We start from the raw sequence: 19,304 nt of genomic DNA, 5'->3' as shown, positions 1-19,304 counted from the left end.
TGCCTTCCTCTGGCCTCAGCAAGAGGCCTGATAGTAGCAGACAGGTCCGCAGACCCGCCCCAAGGCTCAGGCCTTCTCCCTCCTTCCCCCTGACTCTGGGGCACTGGAAATGACAGCTTTGGCACAGTCACCCCTGGGGACCAGGGCTGAGGGCCCCCAGAGCAGAGGGGACCATCCTAATCCCAGTGACCAGCACAGGGACCAGAGGAGAAAGGTGAGGTGAGGGCTGGGAGTCGGGACCTCTGGGTCATGGGAACCCAGGCAAGACTCCCGCTACTGCCCAGCCCAGGCCTTCCCTGAGTCTGAATTCCAACATATCCGGACCCGCCGGAGTACGGCATTGCCTCGAGCTCTCGGCCCCCACACATCTTTCTGTCCTGGGACTAGGGTGGGCCCTGCCGGAGGGCATCAAGGGGTGCTCTCTGAATCAGGGGCTGGAGGGAGGCTCCTGGGCCGCTCTGAGACCTGGAAGGGAAAGACAAGGCAGTCAGGGTGGGAAGAGGCAGGCAGCACTCGTTGCTCACCAGGCCAGTGCCTTCCAGGAACTTCCGCAGGACCCAGCACCTGCTCCAGCAGGGCTCTTATTAGCAGGGGAACTCTCACTTAACTCTGGAGCCCAACTCAAGTCCCTCTGTTCCTTCACTCCGTCCTGCATTCAGTCAGCAAACATGCTACACTCTGGGCAGAAGAGAGAGGCCAGAACTCCACCACCAAGAAGCACACAGTCAGGGAAGGAAGATAGGCATCCAGCCAGTCAGCCACACCACAGCAGGCACCACAAGGACCCCCAGAAGTCCAAGAAAAGCTGTGATCACCAGACCAGGCCAACAGGAGGGCTTCTCTGTGGGTGATCATTGGTGTGGTGCCTTGAGGGAGGTGTGGACATTGATCGGGCTGAGGATGAGAAAGACTTTCAAAGCAGGGCCAAGAGCAGGGGCAAGAGCCTGAAGGTGTGAAAGAACATGGCCCTTCTAGATGCAACAATGGGTCTCTCGTCATCCAGAGCAAAAAAACAATGGAGAACACCAAAGACATGGAGACAATTAGTCCAAAGGGACCAGTGGACCGTGTACTCCTCGGCCTACATGACCCTGAGACCAGAAGAACTAGATGGTGCCCAGCTACCACTGTCAACCACTGGAAAAGGGATCAGTGCAAGAGATCCTGGATAGAGTGGGAGAACAATGTGGGACAAAACTCAAAATCACAGAAAACCAGGTTGGCTGGTCTGACAGAGGCTGTTGAGACCCCTGAGACTATGGCCCCTAGTTACCCTTCAGGTTTGGAATTGAACTCACTCATTCCTGTGGCTTCCAGCCAAACAACAGACAGGCATATGGAATGAATCAGATAGATGAGTGAATCAGATAGATATACCCCTTAGGACAATCAATCATGGGAAAACATAAGGGCAGTATTTTCACAGGGAGACAGCTCGCGGGGAGAAGGGATGCATAGCAATAGAGGACACAGGGAAAAGGTAACTATGGGGAGGAAGTGGGAAGAGAGCTGTTACATTGTGGGGAATTGTAGTCAATATCATGAAACAAAATGTGTATGAACTACTGTATGGAAAATGAATGTGCTCTGTAAACTTTCATCCAAATCACAATTAAAATTGAAAAAAAAAAAAAAATGGGGCAAGTCTCGGGGCTGAGCGGCCTGGTGTGATAAGAAAAGATGTGTCTGTGTGGGGAAGTGGGCATGTGACTGGAGGGTAGGTGGGCACCTTCCCAGGTCCTCTTAGGCTTGTCCGGATCCCCTCTGCACACGATCTGGGACTCTGTTGTTCTTGGTTGATTGCAACTCACAGCCACGTGTGCAGAGTAGAGCCACTCCCAAGAATTTCTAAGGCCATGACCTTTTGGAAAGGGGATCACCAGCAGGCCTGTCTTCCAAGGTACTTCTGGGTAGGTTTGAACTGCCAACCTTTTGGCTAGTAGTCAAGCACTTAACTGTGTCTCTCAGGGACTTCTCGGGCCTCTGTCAGGGATCCCAAGAGAGGTCCATGGCTCAAGCTCTCCCATGTGCTAGGGCCTATGTTGGGCCCTTCCCCGGTATCATCACCTCATACAGGTGATAATAGCCTCATTTTACTGAGGAGACAAGCTCAGGGCAGTTAGGAACCTTGCCCAGGGCCACACAGCTGGGACATTAGAGTCAGCCTGCCACCAGGCCTCTACTGGGGCCCACTGATGTGTGAGACAGAGTGACCAATGGCAGGGATGGGCTCGGCTTACTTGGTCCCTGGCCTCCAGTTCCATGCACCACCTACAGAAGTGCCCCACCTTTGGATCGGGGAGGGGCAGCCCCCACGACTCACCTGCATTAGTGAGGCTGCAGGGCTCAGCGACCCCTGGGGGCAGGACACAGACTCACTGGACAGAGATGTCCGAGGTTTCCTCTTCACTGCTGCAAGAGCAAAAGAGGGGATAGAACACCACCATCGGGGCTTGAGGGGCCCAAGGGGATGGGGTCTGGAGAGGGGTATGGAGGTACTGAGCGCCTGGGGCTGCCCTTACTGGGGTCCACGGTTCCAGCGAGGGCATCGCTCCCCATGGAGGCTGGGCGACGCGAGGCCTCAGAGAAACTGTGGGGCCGCTGCGGGCCGGATTTCCGGGCACCTCGGCTCTTCTCTTCTGGAGCCTGTAGTGGAACAGCGTGGAGGGGCTGGAATGGGCAGCCAGGCGCAGGTGAGGAGAGGATGACACACGCCAAGGGAAATAAATGCCATAGGGCCCCTGGCTTGGATGTGCACTGGGCCCAAGTACCAGCTATAAATCATCTGCCAAGGGCCAGGTAATCGCAGAGGCCTGCGATTGGCGCAAACGCACCAGAGTGGCCTATGATTGGCTCAGTCTCACCAAGGAAGCTTGTGATTGGCTAGAGCTCACTAAAGCGTCCTGTGATTAGCTTTGAATTACTCACCCGGGGCAGGTCCCTGGCACTGGGCCTCCCATCGGTGGGGCCCACATGCACCAGGTGATTGAAGTTGGTGGGCGATGAGATGAGCTTGGAACGCACGAAGGGATCCTTCAGCAGCTCCCTGCAGATAGGAGATAGATAGGCAGATGGGAGCGTGTGTCAGGGGCAGTGAAGGGGGCAGTTCTGCCTTCACCCAACTGCCGTGAGCTCCGCCTCGCCTCCAGCGTAGGAGGCGGCTCCCAGACCAAGTCCCCACCTCGCGCGTGCGCACCTGCGCTGCTGCTGCCTTTGCTCCTCAGACACGCGGAAGAAAAAGCGGCGCTTGCTCTTTGTGCGGACCAGCTGGCGCCGGCTGTTGTCAGTGAGGTCGGGGATGTCAAACTCGTCCTTCTCTGTGGGAGGAGCACAGCTGGGTGGTGCTCCCAAGTCCCCGGGGCCCCAGTCAGCTGGTGCTCATGGTCGCCCCGGCTACATGTGTGCACAGGTGAACGGACATGGGGGAGGGTGACAGTCACTTGCACACGCGTACACACTCCCTTACCTGCCAGCCGGTTCCTGAGGTAAGTCAGGCGGACCTTCTCGGTGCCATAGAGGAATAAGGAGCCCTCTGGGTTCAGCGGTCGTACCTGAGGCGTCAGGCACAGAGGTCGTGTCATGCATGCCACGGCACTGCACTCCGACCCCAGTCCGGCCCAGGGCCGGGGGAGCCCCTCACCTTCTTGAACGGCACGGTCTGGACCCATTCTGCCTTCCTCACGTCAAACACATCGAGGGAGTTTTCACTGAACACTGTCAGGTAGGGGGCTGCGTAACCTGCAGGGCGGGAAACTGCCTGTGCTGTGCAGCCTTGGGGAAGCCAGGCACCTCTCTGAGCCTGTTTCCTTCTCTGCACAGCATAGGACCTTCCTGGTCTTCCTCTGAGGTCAGCCCAGCTGCACATCACAGATGAGAATCCTGCAGTGCTCAGTGCATGCATGGCGCCTTCCTGTCCCTCAAACAGCTGAGTAGGTACCATTATCACCTCTAACTTACAGATGAGGAAGTGGAAAATTTGGAGCTCAGAGATGGCCAGACGCACCCAGCAGGTGAGCGAGAACTGGAACTGGACCCAACAGTCCGGGGCCCTGGCCCAAAGGCCCCACCCAGGAAGAGCTGTAGTTTATAATGGAAATACCATCACGCTTTTGCAGGACTTAGCCCATCGTGCCAGGTGCTGGTGAATGCCAGCCCGCCCCTCACACCATTCACTCACTCACTCACGCATTCATTCTCCAGACATGCAGAGCTCCTGGCTGTGCCTGCCCTGTGCCGGGTGCTGGACGGGGATGAAGAAAACAACCCTGTCCACGTGCAGGCCCCAGTGCACCGACTGCATCATTACAGTGGAAGGAAGGAAAGACCAGGACGGGTGGGAACAGAGGGGCAGGGCAAGAAAAGGAGGCAGAGCCCAAAGATGGGGGAGGGTGGGGCAGGGAGGACTGAAGCAGCAAGGACAGCGACAGAAACCATGGTCCTTAGGGACCGAGGGCCTCCCAGCTCCAGGCCAAGCTGACATTGGAGCAGGACTTGGTTAAGGTTCGCCAGGTACACAAGGAACAGTTCCAGAAGGGGCAACAGCATGAGCTGAGGCAGGGAAGAGGAGGGTACCAAGCTAGCAGCTGAGGGGCATCCGGGGCCAGGGTGTGGAGAGCCTCGGGTGCCAAGCTTAGGAGCCTAGGTGGGACTCTGCTTTGCTCTGCCAAGTGGCGTGCATGGTAGGTACCTAGAGACCAGCCTTCCCTTCACCAGGGCTTACCCCAGCCCGTGGGGGCTGCTGGCCACAGCAGTTCGTGGCCGCGAGACTTGCGGCCAGCGCTGTCCACGTAGACACCGGCAGTGGTGAAGAGCAGCAGGAACTCACTGAGGCTGAGCTCCACGGCCCCCAGCGCCTCGCCCAGGCCCCCGCGGGACGGCGGCAGCTCCTCGGGCACTAGCCCGGCCCCCAGTGCTAAGGGCGCAGCCTCGTTGAGCAGGGGGTAGAGGGTGAAGGCTCCGGCCGTGCCCACGCACAGCCGGTCGCCCAGCAGCCCCAGACTCTGCACAGGTGCAAGTGCCTGCAGCTCCCGGATGCGGTGCTGCCAGGGCCCCGGGCCGGGCCCCAGCTGGTAGCAGAGCACCTGGCGCTTGACGGCCACGCAGAGCACGGGGGTGCGGGCCTGCAGGATGTTCCCGGCGGCCAGTGCCTGGCAGCCTCGCGACTCGGGGATCTTGGCGCCCGTGGCCTCAGCACTCTCCAGCTCAGCCAAGGGGAAGAGGCGCACGCTGGGGCCACGGCCACACAGGACCACCAGTAGGCCCGCGGTGGGGCTGACAGCCAGCTGCTGTACCCGCCTGCACTCGCCCACCTGGAAGATGTCTGCAGGGTGGTTGATGGCAGGGTGTCACCGGCTGGTGGGTGAGGAGCAGCCCCGTCCTGTCCCCTGGAGCCAACCCACACCCACACCCCCCCCTGGCCCACGGGGACAGGTACCATTGCTGTGCAGGTGGATCACGAACAGCCCCTCCTCTGTACCTAGAGCAAGCCGCTCCTGGTCTGGGAGAGGGTCAGAGGTCAGAGGGCCTGCCACTAGCAGAGAGCCCGGGCATATCGAAGGGACTGGGCTCTTGAAGAAATAGGGATGGTGATCCCACTGTCCTTACCACCCTGGACCCTTTTCTCTCTGTCTGGACCAGCTTTAATGGGGATAGGGCCATGGGGACAGGGGCTGGGGTCAAAGACCCACCACCTTCAGCTGTGGATTTGGAGTAAGTCAGTTGCCCTCTCTGAGCCCGTTTCCCCTTGTGTAATGGGGACAGTAATGGTACTTTTGTTACAGAGCTACCATGAGGAAGAGATGAAGCAAAGTAGGTTATGTTAAGCAGATTTCTAGTTCACAGCTCTCCCTGCTCTGCAAGTGTCCTCCTCCCGTCTGGCTCTGGCTGACCCAGGGGACCCACAGTCTCTCCTGTGGCTCCACCTTGATGGCCTGCAGGGAGAGGCCCCAGCTCCCTGATAGCAAGGCTAGGTCAGGGCCTCAGCTGTCAGGGGAAGCCAAGGAACAGGCCCTAGCCCTTCTTTGCTAGCTGTCAATTACAGAAGCCCCACTGAACGCAGTGAACTTTGTGGCAGCCGCCCTGTGCCAGACGGAAGAAACCAAACCCAACCCAGTGCCATGGAGCTGATTCTGACCCATGGAGACCTCACGTGTTACATGGTATGACTGCTCCACAGGCTTTTCTTGGTAAAAGTCTTTACAGAAGCAGGACTTCCTTCCGTGATGCCACTGGGTGGGTTTAACCCACTGCCCTTTAGGATAGTAGCTGAGCGCAAATTGTTTGCATGACCCTGGGAGCCACAAAGTCAAATAAACAATAACCACAAAAAACCTACTGCCATTGGGTTCTGACTCATAGTGACTCTCACTGGGTTTCCAAGGTGGTAAATCTTTACAGAAGTAGATTGGGTCATCTTCCTTTTGCAGAGTTGGGTTTGAACCACCAGCCTTCTGGTTAGCAGTCAAATGCCTTAGGCACTGCACCACCAGAGCTCCTTGCCAGACACCTGTCCTTCCTGGGACCTCAGAATGTGACCTTATTGGGAAATAGGGTCATGGCAGATTTAATTAGTGAAGATGAGGTCATAGTGGAGCAGGCTGGGCCATCAGTCCAATGACTGGTGTCCTTCTCAGAAGCAGACAGACACAGATGTGGGGAGAACACCACGTGACAATAGAGGCAGAGATCAGAGCGATGTGTCTGAAAGCCAAGGGGCACCAGAGCTTGCTCAAAGAAAAGCAGAGAACAGATTCTTCCCCCAAAAGCCCTTCCCTGCAACACCTTGCATTCAGACTTCTAGCCTCCAGAACTGGGAGGGGAGTTTCTGTCTTAAGCCACCCAGTGGCTTAAGGAACCTGCAACCTGCTGCAACAGCCATAGGTACTAACACCCACCACAGGAGATGGCAGGAGGCCCTGAGTGGTCACATGGCTGCACACAGCCACCCAGCTAGCAGTAGGAGTGCCGGGACCAGAAGCTCGTGTGTCTGTTTTTAACACCTTTGCTCCTTCCACTTGTCTCTTAGGACAGGGAGAAACTAAGGCACAGAGAAACAGCATGATGAGAAGTCAGGCCCAGGGCTCCTCACACAGGAGGGTCATGGGGGACACATGTGGGCAGACAGGCCACAGGCTGCTGATGATAGCTGCAGGGACCGGACAGCAGTGGTGAGCCACGTGACTGCCTTACGGACTCACCAACGATGGCTGCGCAGAGCGTGTGGGGCAGCAGCGGGAGCCCATTGTCGTAGGCTTCCTTGAGGGTGTACACGGGCCGGGGCCGGGGCCGCATGTCCTGAAGCAGCCGCTGCAGCTCGCCCAGCACCTGCAGCCAGCGCTCCCGCTCCCCCTCGCTCTCCGCCAGCAGCAGCACGGTGCACGTGGTGGGCGGCACCGCCAGCTGGGAGGCCGTCACCTGTGGGCAGGGACCCGGACTGGAGGGGCTGGGGGCAAGGGACCGGGCCCAGGGCCAACCAGCCAGCCTTCCCCCTTCCCACCAGGTGCTGTGCACTAACACCTGTTGTGTGCGAGAGAGAGGACTAGGCGTAGCCGAACAAGAGCTTATAAGCCAGACGGGGGAGTTGGACAAGCACACAGACGGTTTTAGAAACCCACAGGCAGTGCCATGATAGGGAAGGAGGGAACATTGTGGGAATACAAGGGAGGGCCTCCTAACCCAGGCCAGGGAGTCCAGGAAGACTGCCTGGGCAAGAGACCTGGAGCCTGAGGGACCAGGACTGAGTCAAGGTGGATGAGGGGCTGGAGGGCCGGCTGGGGGTGGGGAGGGAATGGTAATTCCAGGCAGAGGGAATAGAACGTGCAAAGGTCAAGAGGCGAGGCCTGTATAGCACAGCTGGCACAGAGGTGCCAGGGGCAAGCTGGGGAGGTCTGCAGGGCTCTGAGGCTCAGAGCCTCCTAACTGGGCAGGGCATGGCCAGAGTCACTTGTGGAAAGCTCACTGCGGCTGTAGGGTGGGCAGTAGATGCAGATGCCACAATAGAAGCTACTGTCACCATCCATGCAAAGGGTGAGGTGGCAGGGGCTGGAAGAAAGTGGCCAAGGTAGGGACGGCAGGGGGAGAGGAGGAAGTCCGGCCGGCCCGCCCAGGCACTCACCCTAAAGATGCGTGGCAGGTCCCTGGATTGGGCGTGGATAACATCAGAGGGCAGGACGGGGGTGGCCGAGAACTGGGGGTCCCTGGGATGTCCATGGAGCAGGTCAGAGGCCGCACTGTCCCGACCATGTCCCTCACCCAACAGTCATGCCCCGTGCCACTGCCTGGCACCCACCTCAGATCCAGTGCCTGCAGGAGGGCCCCGCTGGCCGGGCTGAGCCGCGGGTCGGGGGCATCGAACAGCAGCAGGCGAGAGTCACTCAGGGCAGCAAAGACCCGCTGCCAGCCACGTCTGACGCCCGAGGGCCGGGGCACCTGGGGAGAGGCGGGTGTGGTGGGGCCCTTGTCGGCACTCGGCCCCCACCTGTCTCCGTCTGGCTGCCCAGCTCACCGACAGGTAGCCCTCATAGGCGGTGCCCGTGCCTGTCTCAGGGTGCACCCCCAGGGCCGTGCGAAGGAGGTCAGGGGGCACGGGACAGAGTGGGGCCTGGGGCGCACACGTCGAGTGGCAGAAGTAGCCACAGGCTGTGGGGAGAGGTGAGAATAGATGGTGTGAACGCCAGAACTCCCACCCAGCCTCCCTGAGGCCCTGGTGAACCAGAACCAATTCCCCATCAGGACAAAAGAGACCTGCGCGGGAGAGGTAGCTCCAGAGGTGCTGTGACCCCGGAGTGAGAGAAGTAGCCTGGCCGTCAGGCTAGGGATAGGGAGCCCCTGTGCCCCACACGTTTCCCTCCACCGAGGGGATGCAAGCTCTCACCGTCACAGCCCAGACCCTGGCGGCCCAGGCCGAGCATCAACGAGGTGCAGCGGAGACACTTGGTGGGGGAGGGGAAGGTCCGGGGACGCAGCAGGTGTGAGCCGGGCTGGGGAGGATAGGACATCCTGTCACCCCAAGCCTGACCGCGGCCTCCCCAGGCCCCACACCCATCCCTGAGGTGGCTCAGGTGTCAAGGGGGTGCTGGGAGCTCAAAGCTGGGCCGGGGGCCTGGCAGTGAGTGCTCAAACTCATCAGCACTATGAGCACCCCTACTCTGCCCATGCTGGAGAGGGCCCCTGGAGGACAAAGGCATTTTTGTCCATCCAGGTTCTTGGAAGCCTGGCAGAACATTCCGGCTCCTCAGGGCACTGACCTTAGCAGGAGGGCTGTCTGCAGGGGCTGCAGTGGCGGGAGGTACCCTGGGGAACACAGCCTGCAGAGGGAGGGGAGACAGCTGAGGAGGTGTGCTAGGGGCTGTGGGGCCTGGCCCTCACTCCGGGGCTTCCGTCTGTCTCACCCCCATGTGCAGGCTGCGGCGGCCCTCCGGCCTCAGCTCTGGCTCCAGCCCCGGCCTCGGAGCCTCTCCCGAGATGCCGGAGTCCTTGGCGGAATCCTTCTGGGGACGGAGGGTGGGGTGGGGGGCAACGTTAAGGCCCCAAGCCACTGTCCCGACACCCTATCCCGGCACTTCCCTGGTTCTTACCTCCGAGCTCCAGAAGGACAGGAAGGGAAGCAAGGAGCTTGATGGCTTGGTGTCTGGAAACAGAGGCAGGGTCGTGGGGTGGGGTCCTGAGGAACCAGGTAACCCCGGTTACCACCTCAGATAGGGAAGCGGCCACAGACTGTGATGGGGTCTGGACAAGCCGGGTGCTCAGTGAGCACTGGGGACAGATAACAGTGAGGAATGGCAGGGTCCCGGAGTGAACTCCTGCCTCTGCAGCCCCTAAACCTGCTGAGGGACCCCTCAGTGGTGACTGTGAGCACTGAGCAGAGGGCTCCCCCCAGGAAGGCATTCCGATGGCCACTCACCCCCTGGCCCGCGGGCCTGCAACTCCTCGCGCAGCATGACCAGCTCCTGCTGCAGGTCCTGGTTCTGCTTCTCGGCCTCCTGCAGACGGCTGGGGAGGGACAGGGCAGGCTTACCACGGGGCCGTGTGTGCCCCCACAGGCCTCTCCCCGGAGCCCGGGCCCCTGGGCCACACCTGCCCCGGCCTCACCGCTCGGCCCGCAGCTGGGCCTCCTGCACCTGCGTCAGCTGCTCCTGCAGGCCCTGCTTGGCGCGGATCTCAGCCTCCAGTGCCGACTGCAGCTCCAGCCGGGCCGAGGCCTCCGTCTTCTGTAGCCGCCGTGCCTTCCACTGGTGGTCCTGGGGGGCACCCACGTAAGACGCCCTCTACCAGAGCATGCCATCGTCCAGGCTCAAGGTCCTAGCTCGGCTACCGACATGCCGTGAGCTCGGAGCTTAGAGTCTCATCCCCCACCTGCCGGACAAGGCTCCTGTGGCCCCAGGGTGGTTCTGGGCTCACCAGTGGCCGGGCAGGGAGCGTCTGAGTGCCCACGTTCCGCAAGGACTCCAGCTCTTCGGCCATCTTGGTGGCCAAGGCCTGCAGGTAGCCCCTTGAGACCTTCTCATCATTTACCCTGGTTGGGAGAGGGCTCAGGGTCACGGGCTCAGCCCTCAGCCCCACCCGGGCCCGGCCTGGCCCGACCCATCCCAGCGGGCACCCACCAGCTGAGGATGTCGGCGATCTGGGCCTCCCAGTTGTTCTCTGTCTCCCGCCGCTCCCCTTCCAGACGCTGCTTACTCTGCTGTTCCCGCTGCAGCTCTGCCGCCAGCTGGGGGCGGGAAGGTGGGTCAGCCCCCAGGAGCCCCCCCGCAACCCTGTCCCCCATCTGTCCACCCAGCATCCCTGGCCCCAGCCCTGTTCACCCTGGCTCCCCCACTACAGCTCGTCCACCAGCTGTGAGCCACGGCGGGGAACCAGCTAGCCCCAGGGCCTGGCAGCTGTGACCACCCTCCTGGCTGACTGCCCGCCTCTGCACTGTGATCTGTCTGTCTGTCTGTCCGTGCTGCCCTGCGTGTGCCCCTGCTTACCCGCTCCTGCTCGCGGCTCAGCCACTGGTTCTCTTCCTGGAGCCGGGACAGGGCCTCCTGCTTCCCATTCAGCCTGGAGAGGGAAGGGCTGACGGGGTGAGTCCAGCCCCAGGCCCCGGCCCCGGCCTGCCCTCGCGGGCCACCTGGCTCACCCCTGACTGCAGGCCTGCTCCAGCTGCACGCGCAGGGCAGCCACCTCCTTCCGAAGCTCGGCTTCCCGCGGCCCCCCGCCAGGAGGTCCTGTGCCATTGGTCTCAGAGGGTGTGTGGATGACCTTGAAGACAGGGAGAAGGGTCAAGGTCTGCAGGTCTCAGGGCTCCGCCTCTTGGCAAGGGGGCGTGGCCTCACTACCTTGACCTGGGAGGACGCCTTCTCCAGGCTCTGCTGGCACTGACTCTGCAGCCGAGTCACCTCCTGGCTCAAGGTGGTCAGCTGGACCTCCAGCTGTGAGGGAGTGAGAGACAGGCCATGCTGGCTGTGCCCACCCTGGCTCCTCTTCCCACTTAGGTTAGACCCTCAGGCTGGGCTAGCCAGGGCGTGAGTGAGGAGGCAGCTGACCGGTCAGTCCTAAAGCCCTTCCCTTCACTCAGGCCTCAGCCAGCCACAGCAGGGGTGCAAAGCGTGTGGTATGCCCAGCACCTCCCGCCAGACTCCCCAGGCTTCCTCTGAACGCCATCAAGATTGCCAGGCAGGGCCTCCCGCTTCTCCATCCACTTCTCCCAGCACCCACCGCGCTCCGGGCAGCCTGGGCTGCCTCCAGCTGGGAGCTCAGGGCCTGGGTCTGGCTGGCCGTGGCCGCCTCCCTCTCCTGGGCCTCTTGCAGCCTCTGGAGCAGCTCCTCCTGCCGTCCGTGGGCCTGGCCCAGCTCCTGTGCCAGCACCTGCAGCCCCGTCTGTGCCTCGGCCAGCTCCTGGGAGCCCGGGGTGAGAGCAAGGCCCGGGTCAGCACACAGACGGCTTCAGCACGGAGCCTGGTCACTCACCCACCGGCTCTCACCTGGCAGAGCTGGTCTCTCTCCCGTTGCAGGTCACTGGCCTGGCCTGGGCTGCCAGCAGGTGGCCCGTCCGTCTGGGACAAGGGGGCCTTTCCATCCCTCAGTGTCTCTGCCAGGAAGTCATGGACATTGCATGTATGGACTGCCCAGCCTCAGCCGGGACTCTACACACGGCACTTCATAAACCCTTCATCCCTGCCCGGAAGGGGAGTCCCCTGCCTGCCTTCCACATGCAGGCTCAGAGAGCTTCAGGCACTTCCCTGAGATCACACAGCACACACAGAGCAGGGGCCAGACCAGAACATAGGTCTGACTCAGTGAGTGCTGGGGAGGACCGAGGGGGTGGCAGAGATACCTGACAACCTCTCCTGTAGGGTCCGCACGTCCTTCCGTAGCTGCTCCAGCTCCTGGTGGTCTGAGGGGGTCAGCTGGACCTCTGGCCGGGCGGGGAGAGGGCACCACAGATGGTAAGCTGTCCCTGCGGCGGTGGCCTCCCAGTCAGACCCACTCGGCCCTACCCAGCCTGGCCGACTCCCCGCCATACCAGAGAGCTTCCGGGTCAGCTCTGCCTTCTCTTGCTCTAGACACGTGAGCTTCTGCTCCCAGGCAGCCAGCCGTTCCATGCTGCCCTCAGGACGGGGGCTGGGGCCAGGAGAGAGCAGGGGCCTTGCAAGCTGGCAAAAATCCACTCCCTAAAGACGCTTCCGTCCTCTTGCAGCCAATCATTCATTCAACCAAGAAGCACCCACTATGCGCCAGTTCCAAGCCAAGCCCAGCTCTGTGGGCTCAGGAGGAGAGCCGCCTTGACCCTCACAGTCCAGAGCCTGCAGGGGAGGCGAGGGAGCCAGAGAGGCCCCTCAGGAGATGCCCAGGCTGGTGCCAAGAGCCTGCTCAGGGCAGTGGCTCCAGGGCCTAAGTTCAAGTTCCAGCCTTGGCCTTGTGTGAGCTTGAACAGCCCCCTAATATGCCCAGTCTTAGTGTCCTGAGAGGACAACGTGACAGTGACAGCAGGGCCTGTCTCGAGGACTGTCGGGAGGAGTCACTGGTTTGGGCCCACAGTATACGTGCTTGACAAGGGCAGGCCACCCTGGGGCATGTCCCCACCAGGACCTGGATGACTGCAAGTTACCTTGGGATACATCCTCACTAGGACCCGGTCAAGTGCAGGCCACCTTGGGACCCTCCTCACTAGGACCCGGTCAAGTGCAGGCCACCCTGGGGCACATCCTCACCAGGACCCAGTCAAGTGCAGGTCACCTTGGGGAACCTCGTACCAGGATCTGGACAAGTGCAGGCCACCCTGGGGCACGTCCTCACCAGGACTCAGGCCAGTCTTACACATAAGATGGGGCAGAAGGCATCCCGCCCATTTCACAGAGATGCAGAATGAGGCTCAGGGAACAGCAGGGGCCCTTCAAACTCCAGGCCTCTGGCTCTGAGACCAGGATATGCTTGGGCTGCTGTGGAGGGTACAGTGAGAGCCAAATGCTGGGACAGGGCCCAGATGGCCCCGAGGGCTTCAGAGGTTGTCCTGCTAAGGGCTCAGGGCACAGTTCCCGAGCACCTGTCCCCGGTCAGCACAGGTGGGGTATTCAGCCTCCTTTCCCAGGGCCCGGCGGGCTCTGCTCCCAGCGCCTTCCAGGCCAGGCAGCTCCAGCTTCCCACCAGGTGGGACTCAACTCCAGAGAGTGAAGCCAGACTCACCTGGTGGAGGTGAAGGTGAAGCCCACGAACGGCAGGTGGTGGCCCGAGAAGGTCCCGTGGGAGGGTGGTGGCAGGGTGCCCTGCAGGAGGAGAGAGTCAGGGTCTACAGGTGTGGCTCCAGGCTGAGGCTCCAGAACCAGGATGCCCCCCGGGACTGGGCCAGACCACCTCACCCTGCTCAGGCGCTCAGCCGAGGGAATAACTAACAAAGCAGACCACAACCATGAGTCCTTGAGGTTGTGGCCTCCCAAGGGTTGCTGGGAGTTCTCTTCGTTTTCTAAATTCTGGCTGCCAGCATGACATGTAGAGTCAAAGAGGCTTTACTTGGCACAATCCGCCTCAGGGCAGCTCAGCCCCAGGTGAGCCCTGGGGTTCACAGGCCTCCCCCCCCCCCGCCCGGTGGCCACTCTGGGGAACTTCTGGGGGGCTCGCTGGGCCTGCGAGGGTCACAGCAGTTCTCCTCCCTCAGCAGGCCCGCCACTCACTGGGTGGTTGAGGGTGTCATCATCCACATCGAAGTTGGAGGTATCCACGGGCCCGCGGAGCTCAGGGATGTAGGGGGCGGTGCTGGTCGCCAGTCGCTCCCAGTCCACACCTTCGAAGAAGGGGTGCTTGCGGAAGTCGTCTAGCCCGCCGCGTCCCAGGCGCTCCTCCTGGCGGCACAGCAGCTGGCGGATCAGGTCTTGGGCACTGGCCGGCACGTCAGGCACATCTGGGGGGAACTGCAGGTGGTCCTGTGGGCAGCCGGGGACAGGTGCGTGGGTCCAGGGTCCCACCTTTCCTGGTAGGTGTCTCTGACCACGTGGAGTCAGGAAGCCCATCCCGCGGCCCTCCCCAGAACCCCCGAGCCTAGTGGCCAGACCTCATGGCTCATGATCTTGCCATAAGTTTCCACCAGGGACTCTGCGTAGAAGGGTGTCTCCCCAAAGAGCAGCTCATAGGCGCAGACCCCCAGTGACCACCAGTCGCACTGCGGGCCGTAGTGGCCCTTGCCCTCCTCCATGGCTTGTAGGATCTCAGGGGAGATGTAGTCCGGTGTCCCTACCGCCACTGTGGAGTCCACCTGTGGGTGGTGGTGCTGACGTCATGAGGACAGCCTCCAGCTCGGCTGGGCCTGCTGGCTCCTCCCTACAGCCCTGGGCCTGGCACCCCACACCCTCAGGGCTCGGCTGGCCTGGTGCCCACCACTGGGGACCTGGGCCTAGTCCTTTGTTCCCCTGAAGCCCCTCACTGGGCCTGGTGCCTCCCTTCCCTGGGAAGCTCCCACTTGGGCGCAGGGCCCTCACCATGCCACTGCTGGTGAGACGGAGGCAGGAGCCAAAGTCGGCTAGGCGGATGTGTCCATTCATGTCTAGCAGGACATTGTCTGGCTTGACATCCCTGGGGAAGGCAGGAGGTCAGGGTGTGTGCACATGGGTGTTCAGCACATACCCAGGAGCACATGCATGGCTACGTGCATATACCAGCAAGTGTATGCTCACCCACGTTCCCATGTGCACGAGAGCAAGGTGTGTGCACGTGGGAGGGAGAGGAGCCTGGTGGCTAGGCCTCTTGGCTCCCAAGGAGGACAAGGATGGCCCGATTGGGGAAAGGGAGCCATGAAGTGGACCCTTGGAGGCAGCAGAGTGATGTGGGGATGCAGGGGCCAAACATCCCCACCACACATCACGGTGCAGCCACCCACCAGCTGAGCCACTCAAGCCAGGGGCTGACCTGTGCTGAGTTCTGACTTCGTCACCTGTACAATAGGGACAACAGTCGGCACCGTCGTGTATTTTTGGAACGAGGACTAAAAGGAACCCGTGTGGGGTGCTGGGGGCATGCTTGATAGACGTCAGCCACCCCCCAGAGTGATCAGTGGGGGCTGGGCTGGGCAGTGGGGGCTTTGGGGCCCCACCTGTGGACATAGCCGAGTTGGTGCAGTGAATGGATAGCCAGCACCATCTCAGCCAAGTAGAACTGGGCCAGCTCAGGCGGGAGGCGGTCCTCGAAGCGGCTCAGCAGTGTGAGGAGGTCCCCCCCGGCGTAGTAATCCATCACCAGGTACTGGCAGTGGTGGGGGGCAGAGTCAGCGTGGGGAGAGGGCCCCTCACCTGAGCCCCTGAGCCCTACCTCCTGCCCACCCCACCGCGGCCTCTGGGAAGCCTGGAGTGGTCTCTGGAAGGCGCAGTAGCTGCTGAGATGTGGAAATCGTCCTAGTAAAAGGCTCTGTCTGTCTCCTTGGACCCCGTGCCCCGGGACCCCCAGGCCATCTCCGTCTCCCGTACGCCCAGGTGACGCCCTTCCAACCCTGCCAAGCAGCCTCACCAGGTATTCCTCATCCTGGAAGGCATAGTGCAGAGCGGTCACCCAACGGCTGTCCCCCTTCACCAGGACATCTCGCTCCTCCCGGAAACAGGCCGTCTGCAGCAGGTTTGGTTTGGAGGAGGGGTGGGTGGAGTCAGAGCCCAGACCTCCCTCCGGTCAGCTCAGGACACGTGCGTCCCAGAGGCTGGACGGAGGCCATGGCCCTTCTCTGCTCCGGGCTGGCCTCGTGTGGGCCTGAGCCCTGCTTTATGGCCCTGGACCTCAGTTTAATTATAAGGGAAACGGGAGTACTTGGCTTGCTTTTAAGAGCTTGATGTGAGGAAGGGCTGGGAGGAGGTTGGCAGGTGTTGGAGACGGCATTCAGAAGTGGTGCCTGGCCCCTCCCTGGAGGCCCACCCATCCGCAAGGTGCCTAAGTCCCACCAGGCCCCAAACTGACCTCGGCCCGCTTCAGCATCTCCCATTTGTGCAGCATTTTCATGGCAAAAACCTGCCCACTGTCCCTCTGCCTCACCACGGCGACCTGTGGCCACGGAACGACAGGTCAGCCCCCGTGGGTGCCAACAGCCTCCCCCCACCCCTCACCCCCCAGCGCTCTGCTCACCTCCCCAAAGGCCCCTCGGCCGATCACCTTCAGGATCTCAAAGTCATCTCTCTGCAGCCGCAGCTCCTTCACCTTCATTACGAAGGGGCTGGCTGAGAAGGACACAGGGTGGGGCTCAGAGACCTCTGGGACGAGGAGAAAAGCCCGCGGTGGCCACTGCCTGAGGCCGGGCAGGGATGTGCTCCCGGGGAGGACTGACGGGAGGTGGAGCAGGGGCGCACAAGGTGGAGGTGCTGCCTCTGCCCACCACCTGCTTCCCCAGTCCTCCCTGATCCGTGGCTCCCAGACCCAGTCCCCAGACTCCAGGCAGCCTCCACCCCAGGGGCTGATGGGACTTGTAGTCTTCTCCAGCCTGGGGGCCTGACACTGGCCGGCCAGGTCACTCTGAGGGTGTGGGGCACCGCTGCCACCGCAGCTCACAGTGCTTGGCCCCTAGAGTGCCAGGCTGGGCCTGTCTGGGGGAACTGGATGGGTGACATTCCTTGTCCTCAGAGAGGCTTTCTCTGACAGTCCAGAGCTGTAGGCCTGGGTCCGGGGACCCTGTGGACACAGAGATACTGGGCAGCTGCCCCAGAAGGCAGGTGGGCAAATGGTCCCACCGGGCCCTGGAAAGACAGGCCCTGGACTCCCCATCTGAGGCCTCCTTGGCTAGAGGCCCCCATACCAGTCTGCCCAGGTATTCAAAAGACTCAGAAATAGGGCCAAAAAAACCTCCGCCTGGTGTGGCCACTGGCACCTGAGGCATGAGCGCGCAGGAGCCCCAGGCCCTGCCTCCTCCCTGGACTCACCTTGTACCTGGCCAAGAACCTCCCACTTCCTCACGCCTCCCACACCCTGATGGGAGGCAGCTCCTGTCCCTCCCACACCCCCAGGCCAGGAGTCGCCCCAAGCCTGGCAGAGGGAATTGGGGCTTGGAACCTCAGGGAGTGACCAGTGGGGCTTGGGGGCAGCTGAGGTCTGGCTCCCTGCCTCAGTTTCCCCCTGGCAGGAGGCAAACTCCCTGAGAGCCAGGCAGGCGTGTGGGTGGGGCAGAGAGCTGCCCCACGGGTTTATCAGGGAGAAGCTCTGTAGCAGGGCTGCAGTGGAAACCTGGTTACAGAAACGTATTGTCTCTTTCTTGGGTGCCTGTGAGGAGCTGGGGAGAAGCAGCCACAGGCCTGTAAAGGGAACTGAGCCCAGGGTAGCTGCGCCTCAGCCAGCTAGGGGGCCGAAGCCTAGGACCCCACTAAGACAGTCTAGGTCCCAGGCCAGGCTGCCCAGCCCGCGTGCCTGACCATGCCGGGGGCCCTCTGGGCAGGAGCAGGGGCAAGTTAGGGCAGGAGAGGAGTGAGTCACACCTTGTGAGTTACCTTGGGAGATGTCAACAGACAGGCCCCCACGCTGGGGTCCCAGGCAGGAGCTGCCAGAGGCGGACTGGGAGGAGCACACACGCGTGTGCAAACACACATGTCTGTGTGGGCGTCACGGGGCTGGCGACAAGGCAGTCAGACACCCACACATACACACACAGGATGGGGAGACAGGCTGGCCAGAGGCTCAGGGCCCTTGACTGCCCTCACCTGGAGGAACAGGCTGCGGCTGCGTCCAGCTTGCTAGCACACCTGGACGGCAGGCCCCCAGCAGTGCCAGGCCAGGCCCTGAGTCTGCCCAGAGCTTCAGAGTGCCAAGAACGCTAGTCGTCCGCTGGGCAAACACCCGGCTCACCCCGCCCTCCAGAGCAGGCCCCTGTGCCCTCCCCCACAGCCTGGTCGGGTGTGACCAGGGAGTCCTCAGGCTGGCGCCAGTGCCCTGAAACCCTGGGCTCAGGGTCACCCCGGGCCAGCCACTCCCGGTGACACAGATGAGTCACCAGGAAGGGGTGCAGACCCACCTCCGACCAGGGCCCCCAGCCCTCGGGAGCAGCTCTTGGGGAGCCTGGCCAGTGGCCGGCACAAAGGGGCTCAGATGGGTTCCTGTTTCCAGCCACGGGTGCTCTTATATGCAGGGAGGCAGAAGTGTGTGTGTGTGTTCATGGGTGCGTGACACCTCTGATCTGTGAGTGAAAGTAGGTGCTCAGGTGAGTGTGTACCAGAGCCAATGTGGTTGGCGTAACACGCAGGGGCCAAGTGTGGGCTCCCTAGTGCTCCCCTGGAACTGTAAGTGTCCCAGAGTGTGTGGGGAAACCCAGAGCATGTGTGTGATAAGCATGGGGTCTGTGTGTGAGTGTGTGTTTCTGTGGGTCTGTGAACTGTGAGGTTTCGGCAAGGATGGTTCTGTGCATGTTGCATACGTGGGCGGGGGGGGGGTCTGTAGGTGGGAACAGGTTTGTGTCCCTGTATGGCTCTGTGACAGCGAGGATGTTGTGTACGCAGGTGTCGCGTACAGGTGCGGGGGTCTGCGAGAATCTGAGTGAGGGTCTCTAGGCATGCCCGAGTGTAGGAGATGAGCAGATGAAGGGTAGGCCTGCGGGGTGGGCGCAGGTGTGGGAGTCAGAGCCGGCGAGCCTGCCAGGAACGCCTGCAGAGTGCGGGTCCCTGCCGGAGGCTCCGTGGGCGTGCACCGCGCGGTGGCCCGGGGTCCCGGCGCCGCGTCTCTCGGGCCGCCCTCCCGCCCCGCCCCCGCCACTCACCCCAGCTCAGGAACTGCGCGACGTGGCGCTCCCGCCGCAAGGGGGCGCTGCTGAGCTCGTGGTGCAGCCCCAGCAGCAGGTCCAGGAGGCCGTCGAGCCCCGGGCCGCCGCCGGCCTCGCC

General features: G+C 61.9%; 1 protein-coding gene across 1 annotated transcript; it reads right to left on the bottom strand.

Annotated features, from left to right (window-relative positions):
• Window positions 1-408: 408 nt before the first annotated feature.
• Window positions 409-19,304, bottom strand: CDC42BPG (CDC42 binding protein kinase gamma; the record flags this gene model as incomplete). The annotated part of the gene is made up of 37 exons (XM_007944798.1): window positions 409-465; window positions 2,324-2,409; window positions 2,523-2,646; window positions 2,929-3,046; window positions 3,197-3,317; window positions 3,467-3,551; window positions 3,641-3,738; window positions 4,721-5,320; window positions 5,435-5,497; window positions 7,197-7,413; window positions 8,114-8,195; window positions 8,288-8,427; window positions 8,504-8,637; window positions 8,873-8,978; window positions 9,246-9,305; window positions 9,390-9,488; window positions 9,576-9,628; window positions 9,902-9,990; window positions 10,090-10,238; window positions 10,399-10,513; window positions 10,602-10,708; window positions 10,968-11,040; window positions 11,120-11,241; window positions 11,319-11,411; window positions 11,698-11,877; window positions 11,964-12,070; window positions 12,317-12,397; window positions 12,506-12,603; window positions 13,666-13,745; window positions 14,151-14,399; window positions 14,528-14,728; window positions 14,952-15,045; window positions 15,563-15,711; window positions 15,973-16,068; window positions 16,411-16,494; window positions 16,576-16,667; window positions 19,184-19,304. Coding segments are annotated over 37 exons (4,623 nt in total), but the record flags the coding sequence as incomplete, so codon positions are not given.

The sequence above is a fragment of the Orycteropus afer genome, unplaced genomic scaffold (genome assembly GCF_000298275.1).
Source record: "Orycteropus afer afer isolate SDZICR_OR568_19922 unplaced genomic scaffold, OryAfe1.0 scaffold00130, whole genome shotgun sequence".
NCBI lineage: Eukaryota > Metazoa > Chordata > Mammalia > Tubulidentata > Orycteropodidae > Orycteropus > Orycteropus afer.
This window is presented reverse-complemented; position numbering and strand designations above follow the sequence as displayed.